This window comes from Euwallacea fornicatus, chromosome 16 (assembly GCF_040115645.1).
Source record: "Euwallacea fornicatus isolate EFF26 chromosome 16, ASM4011564v1, whole genome shotgun sequence".
Taxonomy (NCBI): Eukaryota; Metazoa; Arthropoda; class Insecta; order Coleoptera; family Curculionidae; genus Euwallacea; species Euwallacea fornicatus.
Genome location: NC_089556.1, coordinates 1756238 through 1781869, shown reverse-complemented (window position 1 = coordinate 1781869; position 25632 = coordinate 1756238). Strand labels below are relative to the sequence as shown.

Genomic DNA, 25632 nt, shown 5'->3' with positions numbered 1-25632 from the left:
TCCTGTCACCGTGGCCCTGAAGATGACGGTGACAAAGGTGGAACATGACAGATGCCATATTGCATGACAGAAGTGACAGAGACAAAGAAAAGTGCCAGTCACCGCTAATTGGGAACGGACGAAAGGAAAAATCCTCCATTTTGTGGCAACTGATTCGCTAAACGAACAATGAGATGATGGCGCGTTGAGTGGAATACTGAATCAAAATAACAAGTAGCACATTGGCCGACTTCTCTTTTATGTAGTCACTCACCATCGTGTCAAGCGATGATAGTACACACAAAACGAGTTTTCCCCATGGAAATTCAAAGTGAGAATTTAAGAAATACTTGCAGTTTTCTTTCAGCCAGGTATCAGTAACACATCCGGCACACATGTCACTCAACGGAATAAGTTTGACCGCGTTATTACGCTCACTTGGAGCAGACTGCAACAAGATGGCCGACCACCATTTTGTGAAGTAATGATGACATACGCAAAACGAGTTTTCCTTTAAAGCGAGAATTGAAAAGATACTTGCAGCTTTCAATGATGTATCGGTAACACATCCAGCACACCTGTCACTCAACGGAATGAGTAATATCAACAGATAAACAAAAATCGCTACAACGGTAAATCAAATAAAGCTACTACATTGACTTTTGCACTCGCTTTCATTATTCGCAGCCGAGATCAAATCGGGTAAACAATGTGAACCAAAATAAATCAATCACCTTCTGGCCAGGATTTTTCCAGGTTGCTTTATATCGGAATTCGTAAAGAGCATTGGAAATGTATAAATTCTGTTCCGGGTGGATGGTTCTTTGTGGGAAAAGTTCGCTAGTTAGCTTGGTCATCGTCGCACAAATGTATGGACGGGATGAGAAACTAAGGAAAGCTAGAATAATACGTAAAGAGACGAGGAGAGATGTCTCTGGAAACAAATGATTTTAGGAGGAGGAGAAGCAGGGATAGGAAATTTCCGGAATCGTGCGATCGAAACTGAGTTTCTCGTAAACGTCTCAAGCGTTTTCTGAAAAATATTTTTTAAATCCTGATTTTTTTCCACGTTACCATATTTCAAAATTTGGTAAATTTACTGGCATTTCGCTCAAAATGGCTTGCCTGTGTTCAGTGCGAACTGGTAAAATGCATTTTGGCGCGATGTCGGAGAAGCAACAAACGATTTCTTCGAGCTAAACTCTGCAACTGCAGCTACATATTTTTATCCTAATAGCTTCCACTGGGGCAAGTTTAGAAATTAAAGAAGCTAAAAACATCTCTCAGGGAACTTTAATTAGTATAAAACCCAGGCCGTAAATCATTCGTTCCTCCCAAGACAGTGTTTTAATAATATGAAGTCGAGCTTCTCGCCTAGACTGCTAATAGTTCGAGATAAGAAAGCATGTAAGCGGTTGCTTATTAGAGGGAGAGTTTCCTGCAAATTTAATGCAGCTGCTGGTGTGTGAAATAGTTTGCTCGGAAGACTTAACTGGAAAGGTAATAAGCGCAAAGTTGATTTTATTTCGCTTAAAGTTCACGTCTTCGAACAACTGTTGAGGAAGTTTGTTGTTTCCCTTTAATATAGTTTCTTCTCAACGGCTGCCTATAGGAAAACCGTTGAGAAATGAAGATATGAAATTCAATAGAGTGCGCCCTGTTCCTCATTTTCCGCGCGAATCGATCAATCTCGGTGACTCAAAAGTTGCAGCTTATAGAGTAAAAGATCGAGTCAATTCAACTGAACGTGAACCCTTTTAGACTAGTATTCGGCCTCAGTAGGGGCAAGCCTGGGAAGGCACCAAACTGTCCGATTCTATGTCCTTCACTGTCTTTATCAGCAGCAAAAGAAAAAATTGAGATGGCATTGAATGCAAAATATTCGTCCAAATATGGGGCGAAAGAAAAGACCTTCCGAAATTATGTTCACCATAATGTGAAGAAAATGTTATGCGACTTTTAAAAATTGAAAATTTATCGCTCTTGACGGAATCATTGCTTTAATTCTTGAGAAATAAAAAAACATTATTTCCTACCTAACAGCAAATAAGGGAAACGGAAAGGGAACCCCATCTTGGGGTCACAATGGCAGATTTGTAACGATGAGTAAGCACATGGGCACAGGTTTCAAAACAAACTGTTAAAGTAGCCAATAAATCATGCGATTTGAGTATTTTCAAGCTTTTTCCCATATTTAATAGGTAACTTTGGACTGAAATGGAAATCTCGTGTTTAAATTCGCTATCATTACTCACCGTTAGCTTAAATTCGTAAGCACCATGTTTTGTTAGACCGAGCTTTTGTCTTGTGCGTATATGCTGTTGTATCCTGTAATTAATGATTAGGTTGCATTTCTAGGCGCAATGATACCAGCAGTTACAAGTTGTGTGGTTCAATGGAGTGAGACAAGTCTGGACACACGGCCAGAGGCTGCTGAAAATGTTGTAAAATAAGAGAAACCCATGTTTCTTTTACAGAATGTTCTCTCGTTCATTTTGGCTTTAAACACGATTAAATCAATCATTTTAATACGGATTCGCTGTTATATTGGGCATGCGGTAAATATTTTATATCTAATGTTGATGGACAGTGATGCTTCTCCATGGGGAAATATGTATTTTCAGTTGGAATTAATCCCGAATTTGATGGGCTTCAACTGAGAGTTGAAAGGGGAAAGAGAGTAAATGTTAACAATATATATCGAGAGCATGATGTCTGGTTTCAACACTGGATACAATTATCGCATATGATCTAGGTGTCGTATGCATTCTCGCCAGTATCTCCGCTCACCGTTACTCCACTCACCCCCTAATATCTCATTCATGTGACTTGCAATTTTTTTAAGGAGAAATCGCGGTGATTCGCATAAGTTTTTTTTTATAATCAACATTATGCATCAATTGGATTCATTTTAGAAATTTTTCCAAAGGTAACAGAAGTACCGAGAAGCGTCTTTCTGCAGCCGATCCTGGACCATCCTCTCTCATTGAATCAGTTCCAAATATCCGACCTCGAGAGGCTAATCTGCTAAAACATATTTTAGGCCCCTTAAAACCAATAACCCTTTATTCAACATGCGTCAATGAATATAAGTCCCAAACCCCCACATGAAACTACCGGCAAACTAGAGATATTCGGGGACAGAAAAATGCTAAAAAATTACAATTTCGTCCCCCTCCCCTGCCCTCCTTGGCAACAATGGGGTTGGGAGGTAAAGAATCTGTTGAGGAGGCACTACGAACATCCTGTCCAAAACAAAGCCGTTTATTATCACTGTTCCTTTCCTCCAATCCTGGACATTCACATACGTGTCCCTCAGAGAAGCTTTGACAGCAAATTTAATCTAGAAATTACTTTTTGAGTGGTGCTACTAAAATAATTTGTTATTTTTAACCCTGCAAAATACAGAGGTTGCTTCTACTTCCTCAATTTCATGCCATCCTGAAATTGCTTTGTTCCAGGATTTCTTGAATTCCAAAGGAACTATTTCCCAGTTGGTCACAACTTTATTCTCGATTAGAACATCTTCAATTAAGCCTAGAAATACTCGTTGAATAGTTGTCTTGTTTGAAGGAAGTTTGCTTTTAAATTGTTGGAGTTGACTTAATCCCCCGTAATTGTTCCTGGAACTGTTTTCAATAACCAAATCAAAAATTTCGTTCTAAAGGGCAGCTTTAGCCAATGTAATGCAAGAGTTTTCCAGTCTCTAATAGCTGGCGATGAAGGTATTATTTGGGGCAGTTTTAGGGGTAAAAAATACTTGCCCGAAATTGTTTAAGTCGTGTTTACTGGATAAGACTGGAGTCAGCAATTTTCCATTAACAAGGACCAGAACTGTGTCTCTGACGTATCCACTAATGACCAATCTCTTCCAGATTTTCTGTATACGATATACCCAAAGCTTTGCACTTTAAAATTTTAACATCAGATGTTTTTTTCAGGGAATTAACCCGGACTCACCAAAGTTGTTGTTAAAGAACAGTTGCTCCATTGGAACCACATTTTATCTGGAAGAGCATTGATGATCTCTGACAATAAAATTTGCTCTATGACCTGAAATGTTTAATCAAGCGAACCGCAACTTTCTTCTAATTCTTATCACTACCTAAACATTGTCAAAAACCACACTTTCTACTTCAGGAATTTCTGGATTTCTAGGCTTTGCTACGGTATATTTTTCAACTAATTCGGCAGGTGCCTTGAATTCCTCAGTAATATGTTCAGCCTCAGTGATAGGAGAATCATAATCACAGCTGGCAATGCTTCATGAGCATGAGATGACATGAAGGGCATAAACTGAACAACCTCTGATCTCGCAATATCAGGCTGCAGCCCAACATGCGAACTACTGGTATCAATTGCGAACCCAAAGCTGGTATTTCCTACGAACATGTAAATGCGTACTGAGGCCGGTAAGCCGATGATATCTTGCTGAACTCGTTTGTAAGTCTGGACTAAAACTGTATGATAATCTTCAGTAACATGATCTAACCAGACCATAAATCCAATTTTATGTCGGTTTGGTATTCGAAGAACCTCGTAATGCCGGACCAATACTCCATGGTCATTATCAGCATATTGGTGCGCAAACTGTCCAATTACTGCAAATTCCCTGTCGGGTTACTGTTGAAGTTTCTAGGCATTAATAGCTCATTTGACAAAGCTCCTCGGGTTCCCACATTTTTTGGGTCTGAAGAATACAAAAGTTCTCTAATTCCATTCCATTGTCTCTGTAGATCCAAAACAATAATATACACAAATTAGCGAATCATGATGATTCACTCATTTTTGCTAATCATCGCGATCTTTTCCGCCTGGAGTAGCGCGTGCAAGTAATCAGGAACCAGATTTCCAGCGTTTCCATATTCATTCTTAGCTTGACAGAAGATAATAGGGCCCCCATTGGGGAATTGCAAAGTTTCCAAAACAGTTAAAAGCTCTTTGAAGAAACATAAGATATAGTTGACAAAAACTGGGTCGTTGACGTGCACTGTAATTCCTTCTTCGTGCGGAAGCCAACTCATAAGGCTTTAAGGGCATGCAGGGTGATTTTTCTCTCTGAGAATTTCAGAGCCTTATCTCCGAATTCCCGCTGACAGTAAATGTAAAGTCCTGTCCTCATCAGGACGAACAAATCCTCTTCTTGCGTGGTTTTAATGAATTCGGCAACGTCGAGGATTTCTTCAAAGTCCAAGCCACCATTTCCGAAGTCCAAAATACCTGAAATATTTGCAAGAGATAGTCAGTTTTTGAGAGAAAAATGTCTCGCACAGAATAGGCGCCTTCGGCGTAAAGAAACACATGAACTGGATCAGCTGAAGGTTCTGCCGTGCCACCTGCCGGACCGTACCGGATCAGTTCGTGTAATTACACGCATGGCACACCATGCCAATTGACCTTAGCCGAATCGGCCGTTCCGAGCCGGATCAGTGCATGCGCCTCTTAAGGCTGACACAATAGTTTCAAATGGCCATTCCGAAAAGGTGGGAACGTAAAACGAACCCTTCTCAATCGTCATCACACATCAATCAGGAACAGTATACGAAAAAACTGCGAATAACTAGGACACCTGACAAAACATGCCTGAGTGGAGTTCGTGCAAATTCTAAGCGACATAAGTCTCAACAGTATTAAATCCAGTCGCCCTCAACGTCCTCAATCTCTCCCTTCACTGAGATTTATGGACTCGAAAGTAAAGGAAAGCCCCACTAAAAAGTATCTCTGATCTGCCTTTAGGCCTGTTTTGACGCCCCCTTCGGTGTAGTAATCTTAGTTTATTGGCAAACTGCTGCAAAGTTCTGATCTATGGAGAGAGTTAGTGTAACAGACGAAAAGAGGAAGAAACATGTTCCTGACCATGTTCATGTTTAGTCGCTAATAAAGCTTGTTTATAAGATTTTTGTCTTTTATAGCAGTATCGTGATTAATCAGCTATTGCGTTTCCTTAAACTGTTCCACTTGAGATAAGTTTATCGGTATGACAATACCTCTTTTGAGAGGCTTTAAGTTTAGATTGGGTTGTTTTAAATTCTGGACTTTTACAGGCTTTTAAGATGTTTTAAAGACCCCCAAGGAGAGCTTAAATCACTATTAAAAAAAAGTTTCCAAACTGTTGCTGGTGAGGAAAAAGAGTGCTTGAATAACAATGAGGAGATAGAAAGAATTAATGGGAAGATTTATACATTAATTTTGACTATGATAAGCGCTAGAATTTGGAAAAGAAGGATATATCGGAATAGTATTGGGTATATTCTTCATAGTCAATAAATATTGATTTATTAATAAAATATAGAAACACAAACTAACAAATTTACTACTGTTCGCCCGCACCTCTGCCTTGATATATCTCGACTACCCATTTTCCATCCAGTCCAAATGGGGATTCCCCGACACTTGGTCACTTGGTAGCGGCGATAATAGTAACTTCGCTCAACGCTACTTGATCCCAAGATGGCAGGTCAGTCAGCTTGTCGTTATTTTATTACTAACTTAAATACCACAGTACTAGGAACTTAAGACCTACTAAATCTTCGATATATAGGGTGTAACATGTCCTCATGGAAACATTTCAGCGGGCGAAAGTACTCTGAAAAATTATTTCAAAAAAATGCTAATAAACCCATGGTGGAAAACACGCCATTTTTGATATACGGGGTGGCAAATTTTCAGTTTTTTTTCATATTTTTCGTTTTTCTCACGTATACTTTAAGTTATTTTTTTTTAATTTCCTACACCTATTTTCTTTAAGGCCCACTACCCCAAAATATAAAAATCGTTGGGAACCACATGCAGGATGTTACGTTTTGAAGGTCATAAACTATTTTATGCTTTGCTTTTTTTGGGAACCCTCTGTATGAATTTTAACTCCAAGTTTAAGTTCATTCTTCGATTCTTTAACTTTATGGCCTGGTGGAGTATTTTCGCGCCTTTCGCCGTATTCGTAGAGTTCGCAAAATTGTCTGTCGGCTCAAAATAGGAATGTGTAGGGATTAAGGAAAAAATAATCATCCGGTTCAGGTCAACTATCGAAAGCGATTCGTAACAGTTAATCAAATTTCTTAAAGTAAAAATAAATCTGAACGAAAACAAAATTATTAAAACTGTTTAAAATATGGCACCCTGTATATCGAAAATGGTGCGTTTTTAACCATGGGTTCATCAGTAATTTTTCATTATTTTGTAGGGTTCCGTCGCCCCCTGAAATATTTCTAAGATGATATGTTCCTCCCTGTATAAAAACGATTTATAAATTTTACAGTTTTCAAACGTTGCAAAGCTCTCTGTTGAGTATCAGAAACGCCCGAAACCGGCTCCAAATAGTGCAACATTAAGGCAATAATTCCATTTCAAATGTGGGCTGGCTCTTGGGACTCATTATTAATGATAGCTCTAATGTTCCCAGATTATCCCATTTTATGGGCAAGAAAATGAATCGCTTGCCCAATGAAGTGAGACAAACCGTTAGAGTTCCGATCAATGCTTTCGTCGTTTGTAACAATTGTTTACGGGTTTACAATTTGATCGGTTTACAAACTTGATAAAATCCATAATTGACTGCAGGAAACTGATAAGTCTTCGAACGAAAAAAACGTGTTTTGTCAGTGATTTATTATATCGATAAACCTGAGCAGATTGTAACCGACTGAGAACCAGGTTTTGACACCGGCATATTTAGGGCCAAAATTCCTCACCCTGTGGGTCAGGAAATTAATAGTGCCTGTCAGATTATCCCGGTATGAGTTTCCGTTTTACGGCAAATTCGTCTTCTTGTCACCAGGGGCACAAAATAAGCCATTAAAGACCTGCAGCCAGTGCATTAAGCCGTCACGTGGGCCGAATCGAAAACACCTTCGATAATAATTATGACTTTCAAAGGTTCGGTTCAGGCGTAGAAACGGAAAAATCCCTTTAAAACTGGGGCTCGTTTCGTCAATTTCAGGCGAGGCTAAAAATCAGCTCATGCCCAAGGTGATAGTTTCATTTTCCCATACGATTATTCAAAACCAACAAATCTCGAACTTTAAAGAGACCCGGCAAATCTTGGCACCGCTGCATTCATCACTTGACATAAGTCACATGATCATTTCTCTGTCGCCCTTGCATAGCAGCCAAAGCTGCCCGCCACCTTGTCGTGACCAATGTACGAGGCATTGTTGCCACTTACTGGGTTGAAACCGGATCACACCTTTGGAGGCCTGTTTTGTTGTGAATTAATTGGATATGAGCGAAGCTTTGAGAAACAATCCTGGATTGATGGACTTTTTTTAAGCTCACGGAGCATCACCTGGCAATTTTCGAATCCTTTATGATATTAAAAAGTTCTCGGCTATCCTACAGACATATAGCGCACTTATTTTCCCGGATTAGTCCATCGTCCTCAACAATGGCAAAATAATCATGACAACTCCCCCAGCATGTAGCTCGAACAATTATCTACAGAACAACAAGAGCGTCTTAACAAGCTTCGGCTAAGCTGCAGGAAACTGGTAGAATACGATAATTTCGATTTAAACTCAATTTATTAATGAATATAGACGAGGCGGATGCTGCAGCCAGAAATCACAATGGAGCGTGAAATATACGTGAATGTTATGAGCCTCACTGAGAGAGATAAATTACCGGTGCTTCTGTTACATTCGTATATAGTTTGAATAAACAGGCTTGGAATTGGCGTAAATGTATTACCTATGAATCTGAGCGGTGCATAAACCGTATGGACCGCAGTCGAGTATCAAAGGACGCAGATCGCAAATTGGGGCTTTATTAGTCTGTGCAAGAGAATGTATTAGGAAGCCAAATAGAGCGGAGCCCTTTGGAGCCTGCGATTGTTAGAAATGTTGATGCAAACATTAAAGCAGCAAAATGACAACGTTGCGCTTGGCATTTGTCTTAAAAACAATGTCTTTTCTAGTACGCGATAGTCAATATCAAATCTGTCAAACGTAATGCCACGTTGCCAGAGGTGATTTTCTTGCAATAGCCTTCGCTTTCGAGAACTTTCGCGTGCTTTCAGAAACTCATCTCTACGTTTCTAACTTATGACCCATCGGAAACTTTCGGAACTTCTTTGAGAATCTTTCCGGAACGGCAGATTTTTTAAGAGGCACGAGAGGAGGAATTTATGCCAATTTTTGGAAGGTATTGTGATGTTCATAAAGCCTTTTATTCCAGATTGTCGCGACCAGTTGCACCCATCTGGGACGCGAGAATGGCACGACTTATATATCAGAATGTTCGTCACAGTCATTCTGTCATCACACATTTCTTTCAAAAAATTATTAATACTTTTACTAAATAACTATCCAGACACGGGGGGAAAATTATGTATTCCCTTTGCTAATTATCGACATCTTCGATTGAAATTGCGACAAACCGACAACCTAAAAGCAACGTTTCCTTTCTGTTTTCTGGAACATTCTTAGATTTGTTACGGAACCTTTGGGAAGGTTACTCAAGCGAAACGGCAACGCCGCGCTTGGCCTTTGCCCTTAAAATCGCATCGACGTTCATGCACAGACGTCAGCTACGCATTTGTCAAACACAAAGCGCTGTTGCCAAAGTTGATTTTTTGCAGCGTGTTTGGCTCTATAAGTTCAGTGTTTCTCACGCTAACGAGAACATCCCGATAATAAATTGAAGCAGTTTCAGTTTCCCGGTTTATCCTCGACCAGAGTCCTTATTACGTGTTGCCATGCCTTGGCGACTGTATTTTATTACCTAAACCTGAGATCAGCCCAGTTTAAGCAATAGATGCAACCGCTTCCCATTGTGCTTATGTATTCATTAGAACAATAAAGCGAAATTCCTCCCATTGCCATTGTAAATGGCTCCCTTGTAATGGATAATACGGCGTCGAGGTCTTAATATGAATATTCATATGCGTGTATAAAATAAATACGATTTTCCAGGCTTTGGTGCGAATTTAATTAATTTTGTGCAGGAATTCATGTCCTAAAAATCATTATTTTAAACTACAAGTTAGCTTAAATAGTCCAACAGAGCTGGACAGCCCAAATCGTTTTTAACTGAGGCCATCCTGACCGAATATAATTAAATTTCGCACATCTAACATTTAAAACCAATTCGGTGAAATTTAATAAACTGAATTCATATGCGGGATTAAATTATTGGCTATTATATTCTCATAAATAATATGAGGATGTAAAATAGGACCGAATGCCAAAACCGAAGTGTCTAAACCATTCAAGTAATTAATGCGAGTGATGCGCATATTCCACGGTTATTTCGATTGTTAATTTACAACGTTATGTAATATGAAGTCGGAATCGAATGCGAATATCATTAATCTAAATTCATCATTCATTGAAATTTTGATATATGTAGGTACTCGAGGTAGGCAGATTTAAATGAGGAAGAAAATTTGATTTAATGTTGGGTTCTGTTGGTTGCGTGTCTGTAGTCTTCTGCATCCTACAGGCGTTACTTGGTTAAATAGGATTTAAATCAGTCGATGAAGAACAAAGTAGCACTTCAAAAACTCCCATATTGTATGCATCTATCAAACAGGTTTATTCGGTAATACTTTGAGGAGTTTTCGGAAAGTTGGGAAACTCTCTGATATCGCTTTGTTGTCCCGCCGGTAGTGATTTTGTTTTTATTTCCTTCTCTCTGAAACTTTCAATACATGCAAAGAATAGCAATAAGATTTTCATAGCACTCGAAGAAATTTTATGCGACGACAACGTTGCACTTGACATTTGTGCTAAAAAGGATATGGCCGCTAACGCACAGTAACGTCAGTTACGGATCTGTCAAACACAATGCAAAATTGCCCGAGATCTGAACTCTCTGCCCTCACAGGAACTTTGAGGAGCCCTCGTGTGCTTCCAGGTTAGGATCCAGGAGCTCAATTGATGAGGTTTCTCGTTTGAATATTGAACTTGTATCCATGATCCAAGAGACCCAAAAATCGCCTAAAAATTCCAAAATTTTTCGAAACATTTTCAAACAGTATTTACTTTTTGCCGCACCGTTGATATCTCGGGAATTTAGCGCAAATTCGGGCAGTTGATGTAAAAAATGAAACGGCGAAATGGCAACGTGGCACCTAGCATTTGTCTTAGAAACTAAGAGGGAGCTGACGCATGAAACGGATCTGTCAAACAAAATGCCGAGTTGCCAGATTGGCTGCGGTTGTAGGAAGATTGGCCTTTTCCGAACTCTCTCTAATTCAGTGACGAAATAGATGCAGAAAACAAATTTTTATAATGTTCTCAAAGTCAGATTTCATGGTAGATCCAGCTAAAGAAAATTAAAATTTTGTTAAAAAGTGCGCGTTTCCTTTAGCGTCCTTTTTGCCTTAATATAACAAAACAAGCTTTTTTTTGTTGCTTCACTCCCAAAATCAAGATCCAAAAACCTAAGGTTCCTAGCCTAATTACGAAGCTGCACAGCTGCTATTCATCCCATTCCCGGAAGACATTGTTTTAATAATCTGAAGCTTAGCTTCGCGCCTAGACTGCTAATAGCCCTAGATAAGAAACACGTAGGCGGTTGCTTATTAGACGGCGAATTTCCTGTAAAATTAATGCATTTGCTGGACGATGAAACGAGTTTTCCAGGAAAATTCCGCCAACAGTGTAATGGAGGCTAAACTAATTTTCCACCTCTTTAGCCAAAAATTGTTTTTACGGCTAATGGATGGCTGGAACGAGTGCAGTTTTAGTTTCACTCCAGTGAAACTTCAACAGGAAAGCAGATTACACAAATTGCAGGTAAAGATCCTCAATAACCCAGACACGATCCAGGAATTTTAGACCAAGAGCATTCTATTTTCTCCATAAACTCCATTATTTAAAACAATTTGCGATCCCAGACTGGCACCATATAATTCCAGATAAGGAGACACGTGGGAGGTTACTAATTAAACAAGGAATTTCCTGTAAATTTAATGCTGCTCCTCCTCTTTAAAGTGGTTTTCCCTAACATCCTCAAGTTGGAGCGTTAGATAACACCGATTTGCCCCTGATGGAAATCTGGCTCGTAGAGCTGCTAAGTCTGGATGAGCGGCGCACTCTGTGGCTTAAAGTGAATTATTATGTCGTGACGGTGGTTTATGAAAATGTTGTGGAATTTCCAGGGAGATGCACTGATTAATACAGTGGAGAATCAATGATTTCCAGAAGTTTTGCTTCTTTGCCCCAGATAAATCCGAAGGTTTGATCTGGAGGTTAAGACCCTTTTGCCGTCTCGTTTTCATATAAAGATTGTTGTCAAATGACAAAGAAAGACAGATGCGTGATATTCATATTGAATAAAAAAGAGTTGTTCAGATTATTTGACAAAACAGTAATTTTTTACTCGGTAAAGTACCTAGATGTGCCAGAGGCGTACGCGCCGATTTCACAATTTCGGGTGCCACCACACAACCGTGATTTACAAATTCATTGTACCCCGTGAAAACCATGTTTGGTGCTCTCACATAATATAAAATTCTGCAGATTTTAGGGGTAATAAATGAAATCGGGGACTATTGGGCTATAAAAATTGCGAGGCGTGCTAGAGTTTTTGCTTGATTTATGAGCGGTTTGAATTGGAAATTTTAGAAGCATGATTTATAATCTTTTCTTGGTCCATGAAACTCGGCGCAGGCACGCCCATGGTGCAAAATACGTTTGTGGTTATCGAACAACGCAAAATCAGTGGCGTGACGTCAACAATTTGCCCGATTTTCAAACCGTTTAAATCGTGAACTACGTTTTTTTCTTCATTAACCAAATCCATTGAAATGTGCTATGGTGTGCATGTGGGTTTTTATACAATGGAATGTGGGAAGTATGAACCAAATCCGCGGCTATTAAATAGTAGAAAATCAGCGGTGTAGCCTGCATTTTCGCGGGAGAATCGACTCATTTCATTTGAACAAAATCTAACTCTCGCCCCCGTAAGGGTGTCGAAAAAAATTCTGGGCTGGACCAGGCCCCACGGCTTTGTGCCTGATGGAGGACGTCCGAAACAAAGTTTTCCTCTTTGTCATTTTCTAAGTTTCCTCGTCGTCATGGGCCCTTTAAACTTAATCCCCCTTTTCACTCAAACTAGAGGTATCCCGAAATTAATTTCTCTCATAAATTAAATGGAATTTTAAGCGGCTAGTGGTAGTGAAATTGAAATAAATCAGCAAAAGAAAGTCAATTTTATTTAGGAAAAACGTCATTTATAGTTTCGCTCGGCAACGGCCAAAATGCGATTAATTTTAATTATTTATGCGTTAGTTATACCTCCCTCTAAGCCAGACGTCGACTTTATTTCCAGAGTGAGTTTTCCATTTTACGTGCGCCAATTTAGTCTTTCAATTCGCGATTTTTCCTCGCTTTTCATTGTGATATCATTTAATATGTTCGAGGGAAATGAATTCTAAAATTGGCAGTTTCTCGGACGTATTTTATGAATAAATTATGTCTTTTTCATTCCCCGTTTTGAACCGTGGCTCGTCTAAGCGAGATTTCAGATGTGTAATTTTGGGGACGATTTGGATGTAATTTTTGTCGAAATGAAAATCCAGGCGGAACGTGGAAATAAGTACTGAACGAACGCTGTCCATTTCTGAAGGTGGCCCCCGTCATTTACGACCAAAAAATCCCGGAGCCGAAATAAATATATTCTTTACTTCCTCGCTTGGAAGGTGAAAACAAACCTCAATCGAATGGCCTTAATTAGAGGCTAAATAGACTTCGATAACTCTAATTACCTAATATATCTTAATCGAATTTAGATAATTGCATGCCCGCAAATTCCCGAATTTTATTGGAGTTTGCATAAAATTTCTCCTCGAATCGGAGACTAATTCTATTAAAACTTCAGCGTTTCCCTCCTTCGAGCTAGAAAACTTTCGCCGATGCCAACATCGGGAGGAAAAAGCAATTCTCGAACATTTTAAGTTTAATCAAATACGGACCATTAATTCTTTCCATTTGGAAAAATTAAATCAGCAGGTTTTTGGTCCGAACAATGGAGATCCATGTGCGCATTGTTCGCGCTGTATTAAAAGCCTTTGTTTTCATTCTTTGTTACGTATTTTATGTGAAACTTGTTTCGTATCAAATGCTGCGTTTGAATAATACTTATAACTGTTATTAATAGTGATAAATCGGCAGTTTCTTAATGCACTAAACTTTGTCGAAATAAACGGGCGTTCTCGGTGCTTTTTTAAGGTATACTCATGAAAATATTATCCTATGTTCATAATAATGGTATAAACATAGAATTTTTAGCTGTCATAACGAATTAGCAACTTTCTAATAAAATTTTCTATAGCCATATGCACTTAGATATTATATTACAAATGTATTTGAATATCCCGCGTAATCGTTCGAGGCCATGATTGGTCAGAGTCAAGTTCCCAATTAGACGAACACAAAGGCTCGGCTCTGACCAATCGTGACATCGAAGGGTTACGCGGGACATTCAAATTTATCGGAATAATTTGAGCTTTCATCGGGGAATGGCCACGTTTTGAAAATTATTTTTGCAAAGTTTGAGGCACTAAAACGCAGTTTTCTCTATTGAACAAATAATTTTTCCCACTTTTCCTCCCGTTGAAGCATCATTTGCGGATTAGTTTCTGAAATAAAAATCATCCGCCGTTTCTGCGAGACATAAACGCTGTAGTGCCTCTGTGTCTACGTGTTATCATCTATTAAATTATTGAAATATTTGGCCCCAAAGGGGGGGCACAATATTTGGGATGAATTTATGAGGCAAATTTGCAAAATCCCTTTATCCTGTTTGCTCTCCAAATCCACCAATCTCTTTATGCTAAGTTGAAAAGCACTTATATCTCCCCAAATCCAATATCCTTTATCTATACACTAAAGAGACATTGATTTGGAGTTGGCTCGGGAAGTATCGCCTTTGTAACATTCCTGGGCCAATTTGGGCTGTATGTTAGTCCATAGAAGCAGTTTCTGTTATTTGTAGTGGTAGAATTGTGTTTTCTTCGAGGACAAAGAAAAATCTCCAATAAAAGGCCTCTACCTCAAACTATACTCACTTTCCTACATAATATTTCCACATCATCATACTACTTAGTCAAGAAAAATAGAGCATATTTTAGTTGATCCCCGGGAATATAATATATCCTTATAGAGATTTAATGGCGTAATTTTTCGCTCATCAGTTCCCGTATAGCGTATACCGTTTTGGGGCAACATCAATCAAATCGAGGGAAAATAAGCATGATAAAACGCTCGCTGGCCCGATATTATAAGTCATGATATTTCATCCTGAGCTTCGTTTCGATGTTGCAACCTTATTTGGAAGCGTCCGTGACAAATTGTCCAATTTCTCAAACTACCGAGGCCACTTTAATAAATTTAAGCGAATCGTTAGCTCTGGTTTATGATCACGAGAAACAGTAAAATCCTACCCTGGTTGTAAAACAGCGCCAGTTATTCGAAAAAGACGCGATTCAACCTCCATTTGCCGCATGCATTTTAATAGATCTCTTAAGTGTTTGAGTTTATCTAGAAACATTTACTAACTCTCAATCTAATTTTTTTTTAATTCTGGATTAAATGGCGAATCGAAACCGGGTAGCAAAATGACAACGAAGCCGCAAATGACGGCCGAACGTCACAGATTGAAGACGTTACACGTTCGCCAAAAGATGACGTCAAATTGGATTATTGCTGTATGGGAAGATGAGACAATTCTATATGGGGAAATTAGGAAGAGATAGAAGTTCGATGAGCTCTTATTTATTGTTACGTGACTAAAAAATGACATTGTAATTACGGATGCTTTATGACCTCTAAAAACGACCAAAAAAAAACAATAAACCTCAGCTCTAGGTCTATTTTTAAAATAAATAACCTTAAATTGTCTTTTCTGCACTTTTGAAGCAAAAGAAAATAATCACGTTGCTCAGCAGAAAAGGCTTCTCTGGATTTCCTTCAATCGAATATAGAGCCATATCCGATACCTCTCGATCCATCTGTCGATGCTGCTCGTCAATACAAGGTAATTTAAGTCTTTGTGTACTTTAATATGTTCCCATTGACAAGGTCGATTGATTTATCCAGAAAAGCAGCATCCTCCAGCCGCTATAAAGGAATGCGAATGAAGTTTTATTGTCGCCAATATCCGGATCCCCAGACACTAAACGGTTTCAGTACGTTCCTTGCAAAGAAAAAAAAACGGAATTTTGTCGATGTTGCAACTGCGTAAAATTCACTCAGATTTTTCTATAAAATTCTAAAAGTGTTTCAAGAGTTCCTTTAATATCGCTCGAAATTTCCTAGAATTACCGCCTCATTAATCCCCTAAACCTTGTGAGAACCCAGTGAACTACCTCAGATAGTCAAAAGACACCAGAAGTCCCTAACGATTCAGAAGATAGAATAGAAGAACTACTCTGCAAAGATTTACTAACTTCCAATATCACTTGCTGTGTTGTTAACGACGAATTATATCTGCTGCGACCAGGCAGCCAAATGCTGTGAGAAATAGGTTTTTTTCCATCACACTTCCATCAAAGTCACAGATCCATCACAAATGGGGAGAATCAGAAACAGCCAAAAGTCTGATAATAAATTGCAAAGCACCAGTGGTGTAAAATCAACTTTTGACTTTTTCAGGGCTCCCTCCACATAAGCACCATCAGCAAAAAAACTGACCCTTCTGCGAATCTAAAGTTACATTCACTGATTTTTCCTACAAAATTTTAACAAATTACCCCTCTTAAACGGCATTTTCCACCATTAGTAAACAGTTATCTGTTTCAGGAGGTTTGGACTTAACATCCAAACATTGGTGGATAATAGCGACAATTCTGCTACTAGCGGCAGCTGTTGGGGTTGGGGTGCCTATAGCCCTTAAAATAAGCGCTGGTGCGTCATTTGAGGAAAGACTGGAAATAGCTTCTAGATTGTTACAAGTAAGTGCAATTTTTTCCCCATTTTAGATGTTGAATTAGATATAGAGGGTGTTGACGCAAACACACAGTATTAAATATGGAGATAAACTCTATGGAATAGATCTGCAGCAGGTTCGATTTGAAATTCGAATTTTCAAAAACACTTTCAAACGCCACTCCTTGAGTTTTTGTGACACGTAGCTCAAACTTGGATTTAGCCCTAATGGAACAGCCCTTAAGGCTCACAGCATTTGACGTGTCAAGTGATTGTGAGAATCGAGAGAGCGTGAATTTTTCCTAAGTCCTTCCACGTTCTACTCAAACCCTGTATATGTTAATTTAGGAAACGCCACTGATAGATGGGCACAATGATTTGCCATGGAACATACGGAAATTCATGCACAATAAGCTGAAAAACTTCAAGTTCGATGGGGACTTACGGGAAGTTTCGCCATGGTCCAGCAGTGCTTGGAGTCACACGGATTTGCTCCGACTGGAGAAAGGTCACGTGACTGCTCAGGTGAGCCAATTTCTCATTTCGTTACCTCACTTAGCTCCCTTGCTGAAATAGCAAATGTGCTCAACGCTTTGAGCCATATCTTTTTACGAGGACGGCGCCTTCATACGAAATTGAGTGCCGACATAAAAGTCATTTTCGGTAGTATATGTGCTGAATAAATTGCGCCTCCTTGTCATCGGTCAAATATTTCCGTGTTTCACAAAAAATCGAAAAACTGCCAGTTTGCAGCCGCATTGTGCTGACGATGAATCTGCAAAGTTGGTAGTACACATTATAAATCTGCAATGCGAGCAGGCCACGCGTGCGGCAACGACAATTAGCTGATATCGGTTTTGGCCTTTACACGCAGTCAGCATCATTGACGGAATGACACTGACTAGCAAAATTACTCTGTCCTAGAGTAACACCAAGGACCCGCGGGCGCAATCTCGAGTTGAGAAATAGAGGTCGAAAAAAAGTGGATAGAAGCGCAGAATTTCTAAAAATTAACGAGACGAAAAACATACCATTAGTTACGTCAATAACGTGAAATGTTTTACTTTAGCCGTTATTTCCCTTTGGAAACGCCACTGTCTTTCGGGCAAGTGAAAAGCCAATGCTTCTGCAAAGTTAAAGTACTCAGGAAAATCTTGATTTACAACAAAAATTGAAATGAAAGATATATGTAAATTTAATTCCTTACAAGGACGTGGTACGCCAATGATTTAGCGCATCCTGAGTAATGTAAAAGATCTCTACACTTTGAAAAATCGTCTTACATGTATAGCAACGGCAGAAGCGTATGTAAATCCTGAAAATTCCAATCTTAATCAGAGTTGTGTTAACTTTATCTAAAGAATAATTTCCATGAAACGAAGAACTTGGCCGATGCGCTACTTCGATTTCACAATTTCTAGGAAAACTATTTGATTAGCGAAATTATCAGGACTTTGATATGCTGATACAAGGAATTTTTCAAGAAGCAGTTGGTCAATGCTAATACTCTTGTATTCAGGGGGGCACTAAAGTACGGCATTGAGTTGGGGGATTGCAGTTCCATGTCAGGGAGATTTCGCATGGTTTCAAATTTACTTAGCACTGACATTTTGATCGTGCTGTTAAATTTAACAGTCAAATCGATAACAACAAGCAATGATTGAGCGTGTCTATGGAAATTACAGCAGCACCAAAACCTCCCTTGGCCGGGACTGTCCCAGCCATACCCGACCTGGATTTGGACAATTTGCATGGATCAACGAAAAAATCGACCAATAGGATTAATCCGTCATGGTGAATCTATGACTACTTTCCAAGAAACTGGAGCATTGAAAAGCATGCATACCATGAAAATTGGAGCGTTGAAAACACGATTTTTAACTAAGAACCATCAACAAGAAGAAACATCAAATGAAAGATGGAAATTTCAAAAATTGCCGAAAGAAAGTAATACGCCAACGATTTAGCCTCTCAACCCATGTTTTTTTTGTTATTTTAAATTTCTCTTGCGCATCTACCTAGAATCCCAATTTCATCGGAATCCAAATTCTAGAATCGTTGCCTCTGATGGAATTCATAGGATATCCGTTTCTGAAAGACTTCCATATTTTCCTTTAAGATACCATCAAAATCTCTACTAAAATAACTACAAATGCCTGTTTCTCGGTCTCATTTTTTGGGCCATTTTCAATTTCAGATTCGCGGCCCTATCTATCGCCCAGAGAGCGGTTGCGCTTGCCAAACAACGTATCATGAGGTCGTGTCAAGATAAAGGGCGAGATCACAAAGGCATTCGCTATTCCCGGACGGCCGACCACAGAATAAAAGATATTCAATTTTCATGAAAACTGGCACCAGTATTTTTTGCTTTTTTTCCTCGCTTTCTCCTTCAGATTTTGTTTACTGTCGGGACATTCATATTGTTTTTATATTTAAAGAAGTTTTATAATGAAGTCGATGAAAATTTTGCATGAAACTAACCTGACTGAACCTAAACATTTTTACGCATGCACTTAAGCTGGGTAGAGTGTTGCGTTCTCAATTGCTGAACAACAACCGGAACTCTCCATTGCCTCCAAGACAACCTTCGGCAAATGTTATAGAACAAGAAACTAACATGTCTCAACAGTCAGTGCGGAGAGCATTGTAAAAAACAGAAATATCGCCCATTTAAAATTCATAACATTCAAATCTTACTGCATCCAGGAGATACGAATGGAGGGGAACGTTTTCAAGAAACATCATCGCACTGTTGGAGCGAAATCCCCACTTTCCTTCCAAAGTGAAATTCACGATTGAGTGCAACTTTACAAACACATGCTTGTTCAATTGTCACAATGAACGTGTCTGTTCCACTGAAAATCCACAAGAACAGTTGGTTCATTTGGGGATACGATCATTAGACCGTCCATTTACAAAGACAATCTCACCCCAGATGGTTATTTGCACTCATTAACGCCCCGTATTACGGATTACATCGATATAGCATTTGTCTCAAGCATTTGAATAACATTTGATTCTGGCAAAATGGGGCTCCGCGACATGATGTTAGGAGAGCGACTGACTATTGATCTGAAACATTTCCCGGTAGAAACAACCCAGTTTAAACAATAGAAACATGCGACGGCCGGCGGGTCCACCAGATCTTTCTCCATTGGATTTTTACTGATGGGATGCTACAGAACACATTTAGACATCTGTCCCTTCACGTTGAAACCGCATGTTAGTTCTAACGTCTAAAGGCACATTTTCCAACAATTGAGGCAAAACATTTTGCAGAAAATGAAGACAAATGCGTACGTTCAAACGAGCTGGCGGCAGCAAGTGAACTATCAGATTCTCTCCAGCAATACCAGCTCACATGTTTATCGAAAATTGTTTGTAGGGACCGCAACCTGATGATTGTGATCATCACAAATGTGGCTGTTTCTACTATTAAAATAACCATAGCACGTGAAACGTGCCTCCTCAGTAAACAAAACTATTCTCCCGAAATGAGGTTTCCTTTAAGTTGTGACCTAAAAACCATTGACCAAAAACAAATCGATGTGGATAATCTTCAGGATGTAAGACTTGTACGCGTTGTAAACGGTAAGGGTAGAGCAATTATTCGTGAATCACACGCTGTATCATCGACTTGAATGATCCCATATGGAGCGTAGATACGCGAACACTTGCGAATTGATTTCCCTCCACGCAGTGTAAAACTCCTTCAAATTCACTCGTACAAACTGTTCTGGTACGACCATCACCACCGGGACGCTTTAGGTTCTCACTTTCTCTAAGACGACGGTAGTGGGAAGCGAACGTTATATGATGAGGTTGCCGGCGTCCTGAGCATCTCTGCTCATAAAAGCGTGCAGTTTTTCCTCCATTACAATTTGCTGCACCATAAACAAGATGCATAACGGCAAATTCTTCAAGTGAGAAATTAACGTTCATTCTCAACACGAATTTTGATTTGACTCTCAACAAAATTAATGTTACTGCGCCAACTGAATAATGATAATGTACATGCAAATAATACGTCATACGGTCTTGAAATTGGCATCTTTGGACTGCCTAGTTGTGATAAAGAAGTACTTGTGTCCCCAACAAGGAACGTATTTAGAACAAAAAAATTTCCACGAAACGCAATGGTCCTCAATGAAATAAAGAATTTATTTATTTATTTGATGCGCCTTGAAATATTTTACTTACTGCGCAGCTCAAACGGCTCATTTACGGGCGTATGTTTATTAAAGAGAAAAGTTTGTATTGACGTCCTCCATCACCCCTCAAAGTTTGTCGGTATATTTTTGGGACACTCTGTATAATGAAGACACAGCTATGGGCGACAGCTTCGTAGCTGCGAGTCCGATAAATCATCATGTAATGGGTTTCCAGAAACTACCCGGAAACCATAGATCAAACTCAACTGATGTGCTGAGACAACTCCCTAAACGAGGGAGGAAAACTTGTACTGAATTTAGACCCGTCATTAGGATTATTAATAAGAATTAGTCTCTGAAGGTTTTATAGGCAAATTGAGCAGTTAAACTTTCATTAATCCACACATCAAATGCACATATCACCCCCGGTTTTATTGGGTCGCAAGGGACAAATGGGAACGATTAAACGCTTTAAACTGTAAGAGGCCATGCAACTAAGTTGCCACTTCTGCTACCAACATTTGGCTGCAGCTTCTCAGCTGCAAGCGTGTTATGAGCGCATAAATCTTTGCTTAATCCAATGCATTTGCCAGAGCTGGAAGGAATTATGCTCCGGGCTGCAGGCGTGTATGGATATGGCCATTGAACCATAAAAACTTTCGTCATTTTCGAGAAGAATTTGAAGATGGAATCGCTTTTGAAACTAAAAATTAATTTGCCGGTGGACTATCCTACGAAACCACCATAAGATTGAAGATTCTCCGGTCGAACTGAGAACACAAACAATATTGGAACGCATTGCCGCTCCATGCAGTCATTAAAGTTCAGTGGCGTAACTCTGGTTTTCACGTGGCACTGAACCTCGATAATAGTCTATTATGTCCGCATGCACGAACGGCGACTCCTTTCTTGAGGGTTCGCTTAGATTTACAAATCTCATAACTCTTCCCTTTTTTAACTCTGCCAAGTGAGCTCATAGTTGTTTCGTCCTATGCCTCTACTTCAAGTCTTATCTAAATAAATGTTGTCAAGGTTCCAGGAAATCGTCAAATACACCAAAATTCATAAGTTCAGAGGCGAGCTTCAAGGTTCTTTTAGGGTTAAAAATCCCATTATTATCTCTGACAAGAATCTATATCTGCGAAAAGGAAATTCATAATTCCTCCGGTCAGGGCTTCAAGTTTTCGTTTCATGTTAAAGGAGTTTTTTCGAGATCATGGACAAATGCATCAAAATTCATGTATTCAGAAGCATAGCTATAATATCCTAAAGATTTATCCACTTTTCCAACATCTATTGGTCTCTGGAAGACAAGCTTCCTACCCCCTACGTCTCTGCTTTTGGTCATATTTAAATAACTTTCTTCAGGGTTCAATAAAACCCATAAATTTTTCAGAATCGACAAGTTCAATGGCGCAGATTCAGGACCCTTTCGGTTTTTTTACTATTTCTTTCAATTTTTATGTTTGGTAAGTAATCTCATTGTCCCTGCCGCATGCGCTTCTGATTTTTAGCAACGTTGAAATAACATGTTTCAAGAATATACAGGGTTACTGGTAATTCCACGAGTTCCTTTGAGGAACTGATAGGGCATGAGGTGAAGAATAAATCAAACCCATATTTCAAAACTCACGATATTTTGAGTAATTTCACTTTTTTTTTAAATTCGGGGTCTTAAAGATTTCCGAATGATTTTTCAAGAAATCCTTTCTGGATTTTGTTACTTTCGCTACTCGATCATCTGTCTAACATTATGATCTTCCGTATGAAGTGAAATATATCCGGAGACATTTGTATTACGTGAAGTTTTAGTCGTTACTTAAATTCAAGTTAATTTGTTCATCTAAAGCATTTTTACTGTTTTTTTTAACCGCAAATAATAGATTGAACAGTTCAATTAATAGCTATTGAAATGGGGAAGTTTTCATAGCAATTTGTACAAATGTTACCTTGAACACTTTTGAAAACCGGTCGAAAAAAGTTGGAGTAACTGATCTTGAAAAATTATTTTTTTGAAAATTTTTTACTGAAAATCTTCACATAATGCACATGTTTCCAGACATATTCCCTTCCATGCGAAAGATCCTAACGTTGGGCAAGTAATCGAGCAGTGGAACAAATACAAAAAAACAACAAAAAAAGTTTTCGTCAATTTCTCGAGCAAAAATTTAACGATTTAAATCATTAAGATCCCGAATTAAAAAACAATTCAAATAACTGAAAATTTAGAAAGTTCTGGAATGTGCGTATATGGGTTCAACTTACTCCTTACCTCGTGCCCAGTCACCTCACCAAAGGAATACGTCGAATTACCAATAAACCTGCATAGAAAATTTTCAAACTCCATACAATCAGAGGCATAGCTTCGGGGTTTCATAAGCGAGCTACCTCTAATGAGGGACAAACTCAAAAGAATCACTCTGTATACGAAACGTTCCACATGGAAGAGTGGAGTTTCGGCGTTCCAAACGAAAATATTCTTCAAAAATGTTTAAACTGCAGGCTTCGCACAATGGTGTATGTTGGGTTGCAAACATTAAAAGTTATTTATTACATCATTCCACGTATAAGACTATCTTTCCAGACTTAATTCAAGTACTATTCCCATTTTTAACGTAATAGAACGAGGACAAGGTCCCAGCAAAACATAAATTCAGCTACTAGGTCACTGATTCACAATAGGAATACTTTCTTGGCAACCAAACAGCATTACAATGCTGCGTCCAAAATATCTGTGTGATCGAAGATGGGCGTGTTCCGAATGGAACATATGCAATTATAGCCGATACAATACTTTTCGATTTCGGAAAATTCCGGCACCGACTTCCAGGACAATATCAAATTATTTGCTTTGTTGTCCTGAGGCCCATAGGACATAGCCTTTCTCATTTTTCGTAAAAATGAAGAGAAAAGTTTCTCATTTGATTTGTCCGGCCACTGCGCTGTTCTTAATTAAGTCAAGAGTTAAACACCAAAACTGGCAAAGCAATAAATTTTTATTAACACGTACTTATCTCCTTTTACTACTCTATAAAGCACACACTTAATGGGTATCGAGGGCCATCGGCAGGAGTTTCAAATTAGATTATAAAGCAGACAGGTATTAAAGTTATGGCGGGCTGCGAATATTAAGCCAAAATCCTGTGCTTAAGCGGCGCTATAATTTAATGTCTATTATATTGTTAAATAGAGCACCTCCATAACAAAATTGAATAGAGCTCAATGTATAAAAGATAGATGGGTCGTTTTGATTATGCTTCAGAGCCGAAGGCTTAAGAACGGTAGAGATATCGGACAGTGGCCGTCTCGGGTATAAGCAAAACGGCTCTATATTAATGATCGGCATTAATGCATCGTAAAGTTGGATTTTGCGAGTTACGTTCAATCTATTTCCCACAACTTGACAACACTCGGAAGAACCTTTCGAGGGCGCAACGGCTTTAAGCCTCATTAAAAATTTAAGAGTCAATCACACCCTTTTAGATTATGTTTACCATTCATGTTTTAGAATGCACGTACACCCGCCTGAGACCTAAAGTACCCACTTGGGGACCACTTAAGCCCTTGAGAGTAAAGGGACTTCGAGAAGATGCCCGCAGGCTTTCATTATATCGTTGACTTTTCCGGTTTTTCATGGAATTTTGTATAGTGAATTATTCATAGATTGTTTAGAGTGCGGTGGGGAAGCTCCAAATTCAAGGCTCAAGCTTGGATTCTTGATTTGAGCCTTCCTTTCTCATGTAGAAACCCTGTAGCCAGGTGTATTATGCCATATTTCAATTGTTATTGAATTGAGCTGATTTAATAGGTTTGCAAATAGAAAGTCAGCATTTCTGATTTAAGTAAACTTGATTAAAAACAAACTTATTGGAAACGTTAATTATCAAAATAATCTCCATTAGTATCTCTATGGTTTTTCCCGATTTATAGGGTGGATGATGGATGCCTTCGCAATAGAACCATAGTTGTTCCGAGGCAAAATAATTATCGAGCCGTTTTCGAACATCTTTAACTTTAGAAAACTGCTGGTCAGCTAGATGGAATCGTATTGATCTGAATAAGTAGAACTCGAGAGGGGCCAAGTCTGAAGAATACGCCGCGTTCACGGAGTTCCCAGGTTAAGAAGATGGAATTTTGCTATATGCAGATGAGCATTGTCACGCAACATTTTCCGACTTTGTTGGCTCCAAAATTTCACTTCATCTGATCATTTGGGCCTGACAACGTTCAGCTGTTAACAGTTTGACGGGGTTCCAGAAGCTCGTAGTAAACGACTACCGTCAAATCCCACCAGACACATAGTAAAATTTTCTTGACGTGAATATTCGGTTTTGCGACTGATGGAGATAGCCGGCCCGGATCGACCCATGCTTAGCTATGCTTAGGATTGTCACAGAGGATTTTTTCTTTTGTATCAAGAAAGCAGGCCCTTGCAAATGTCAACTCTTGGGTTTTTCTTGTAATCGATTAGCTCATCAGGAACTTATTTTCCTTCCTTTGAAATTTTTCCCGTTAGACGCAATCGAATTGAAATTACTTGTTGAGTCACTCCTAACAGTTCTGCAAGCTTTTTTTCGTCCGGCTAGTTTCAAGTTTTTCGTCTTCAAACTATTCGCGAATCGTCCTCAAGATAA

At 39.0% G+C, this 25632-nt stretch overlaps 1 protein-coding gene and 1 pseudogene across 2 annotated transcripts in view; one reads left to right on the top strand and one right to left on the bottom strand.

Annotated features, from left to right (window-relative positions):
* LOC136344129 (uncharacterized) overlaps positions 1-25632 on the top strand; it is a 163442-nt gene that overhangs the window by 128899 nt on the left and 8911 nt on the right. For both annotated transcript variants that reach the window (XM_066291276.1, XM_066291275.1), the window contains exons 5-6: positions 16722-16873; positions 17196-17372. In XM_066291276.1, the coding sequence (XP_066147373.1) occupies positions 16722-16873; positions 17196-17372 (329 nt within the window). The remainder of the gene's footprint in view (positions 1-16721; positions 16874-17195; positions 17373-25632) is intronic.
* LOC136344183 (beta-galactosidase-1-like protein 2) lies at positions 3059-5844 on the bottom strand (annotated as a pseudogene).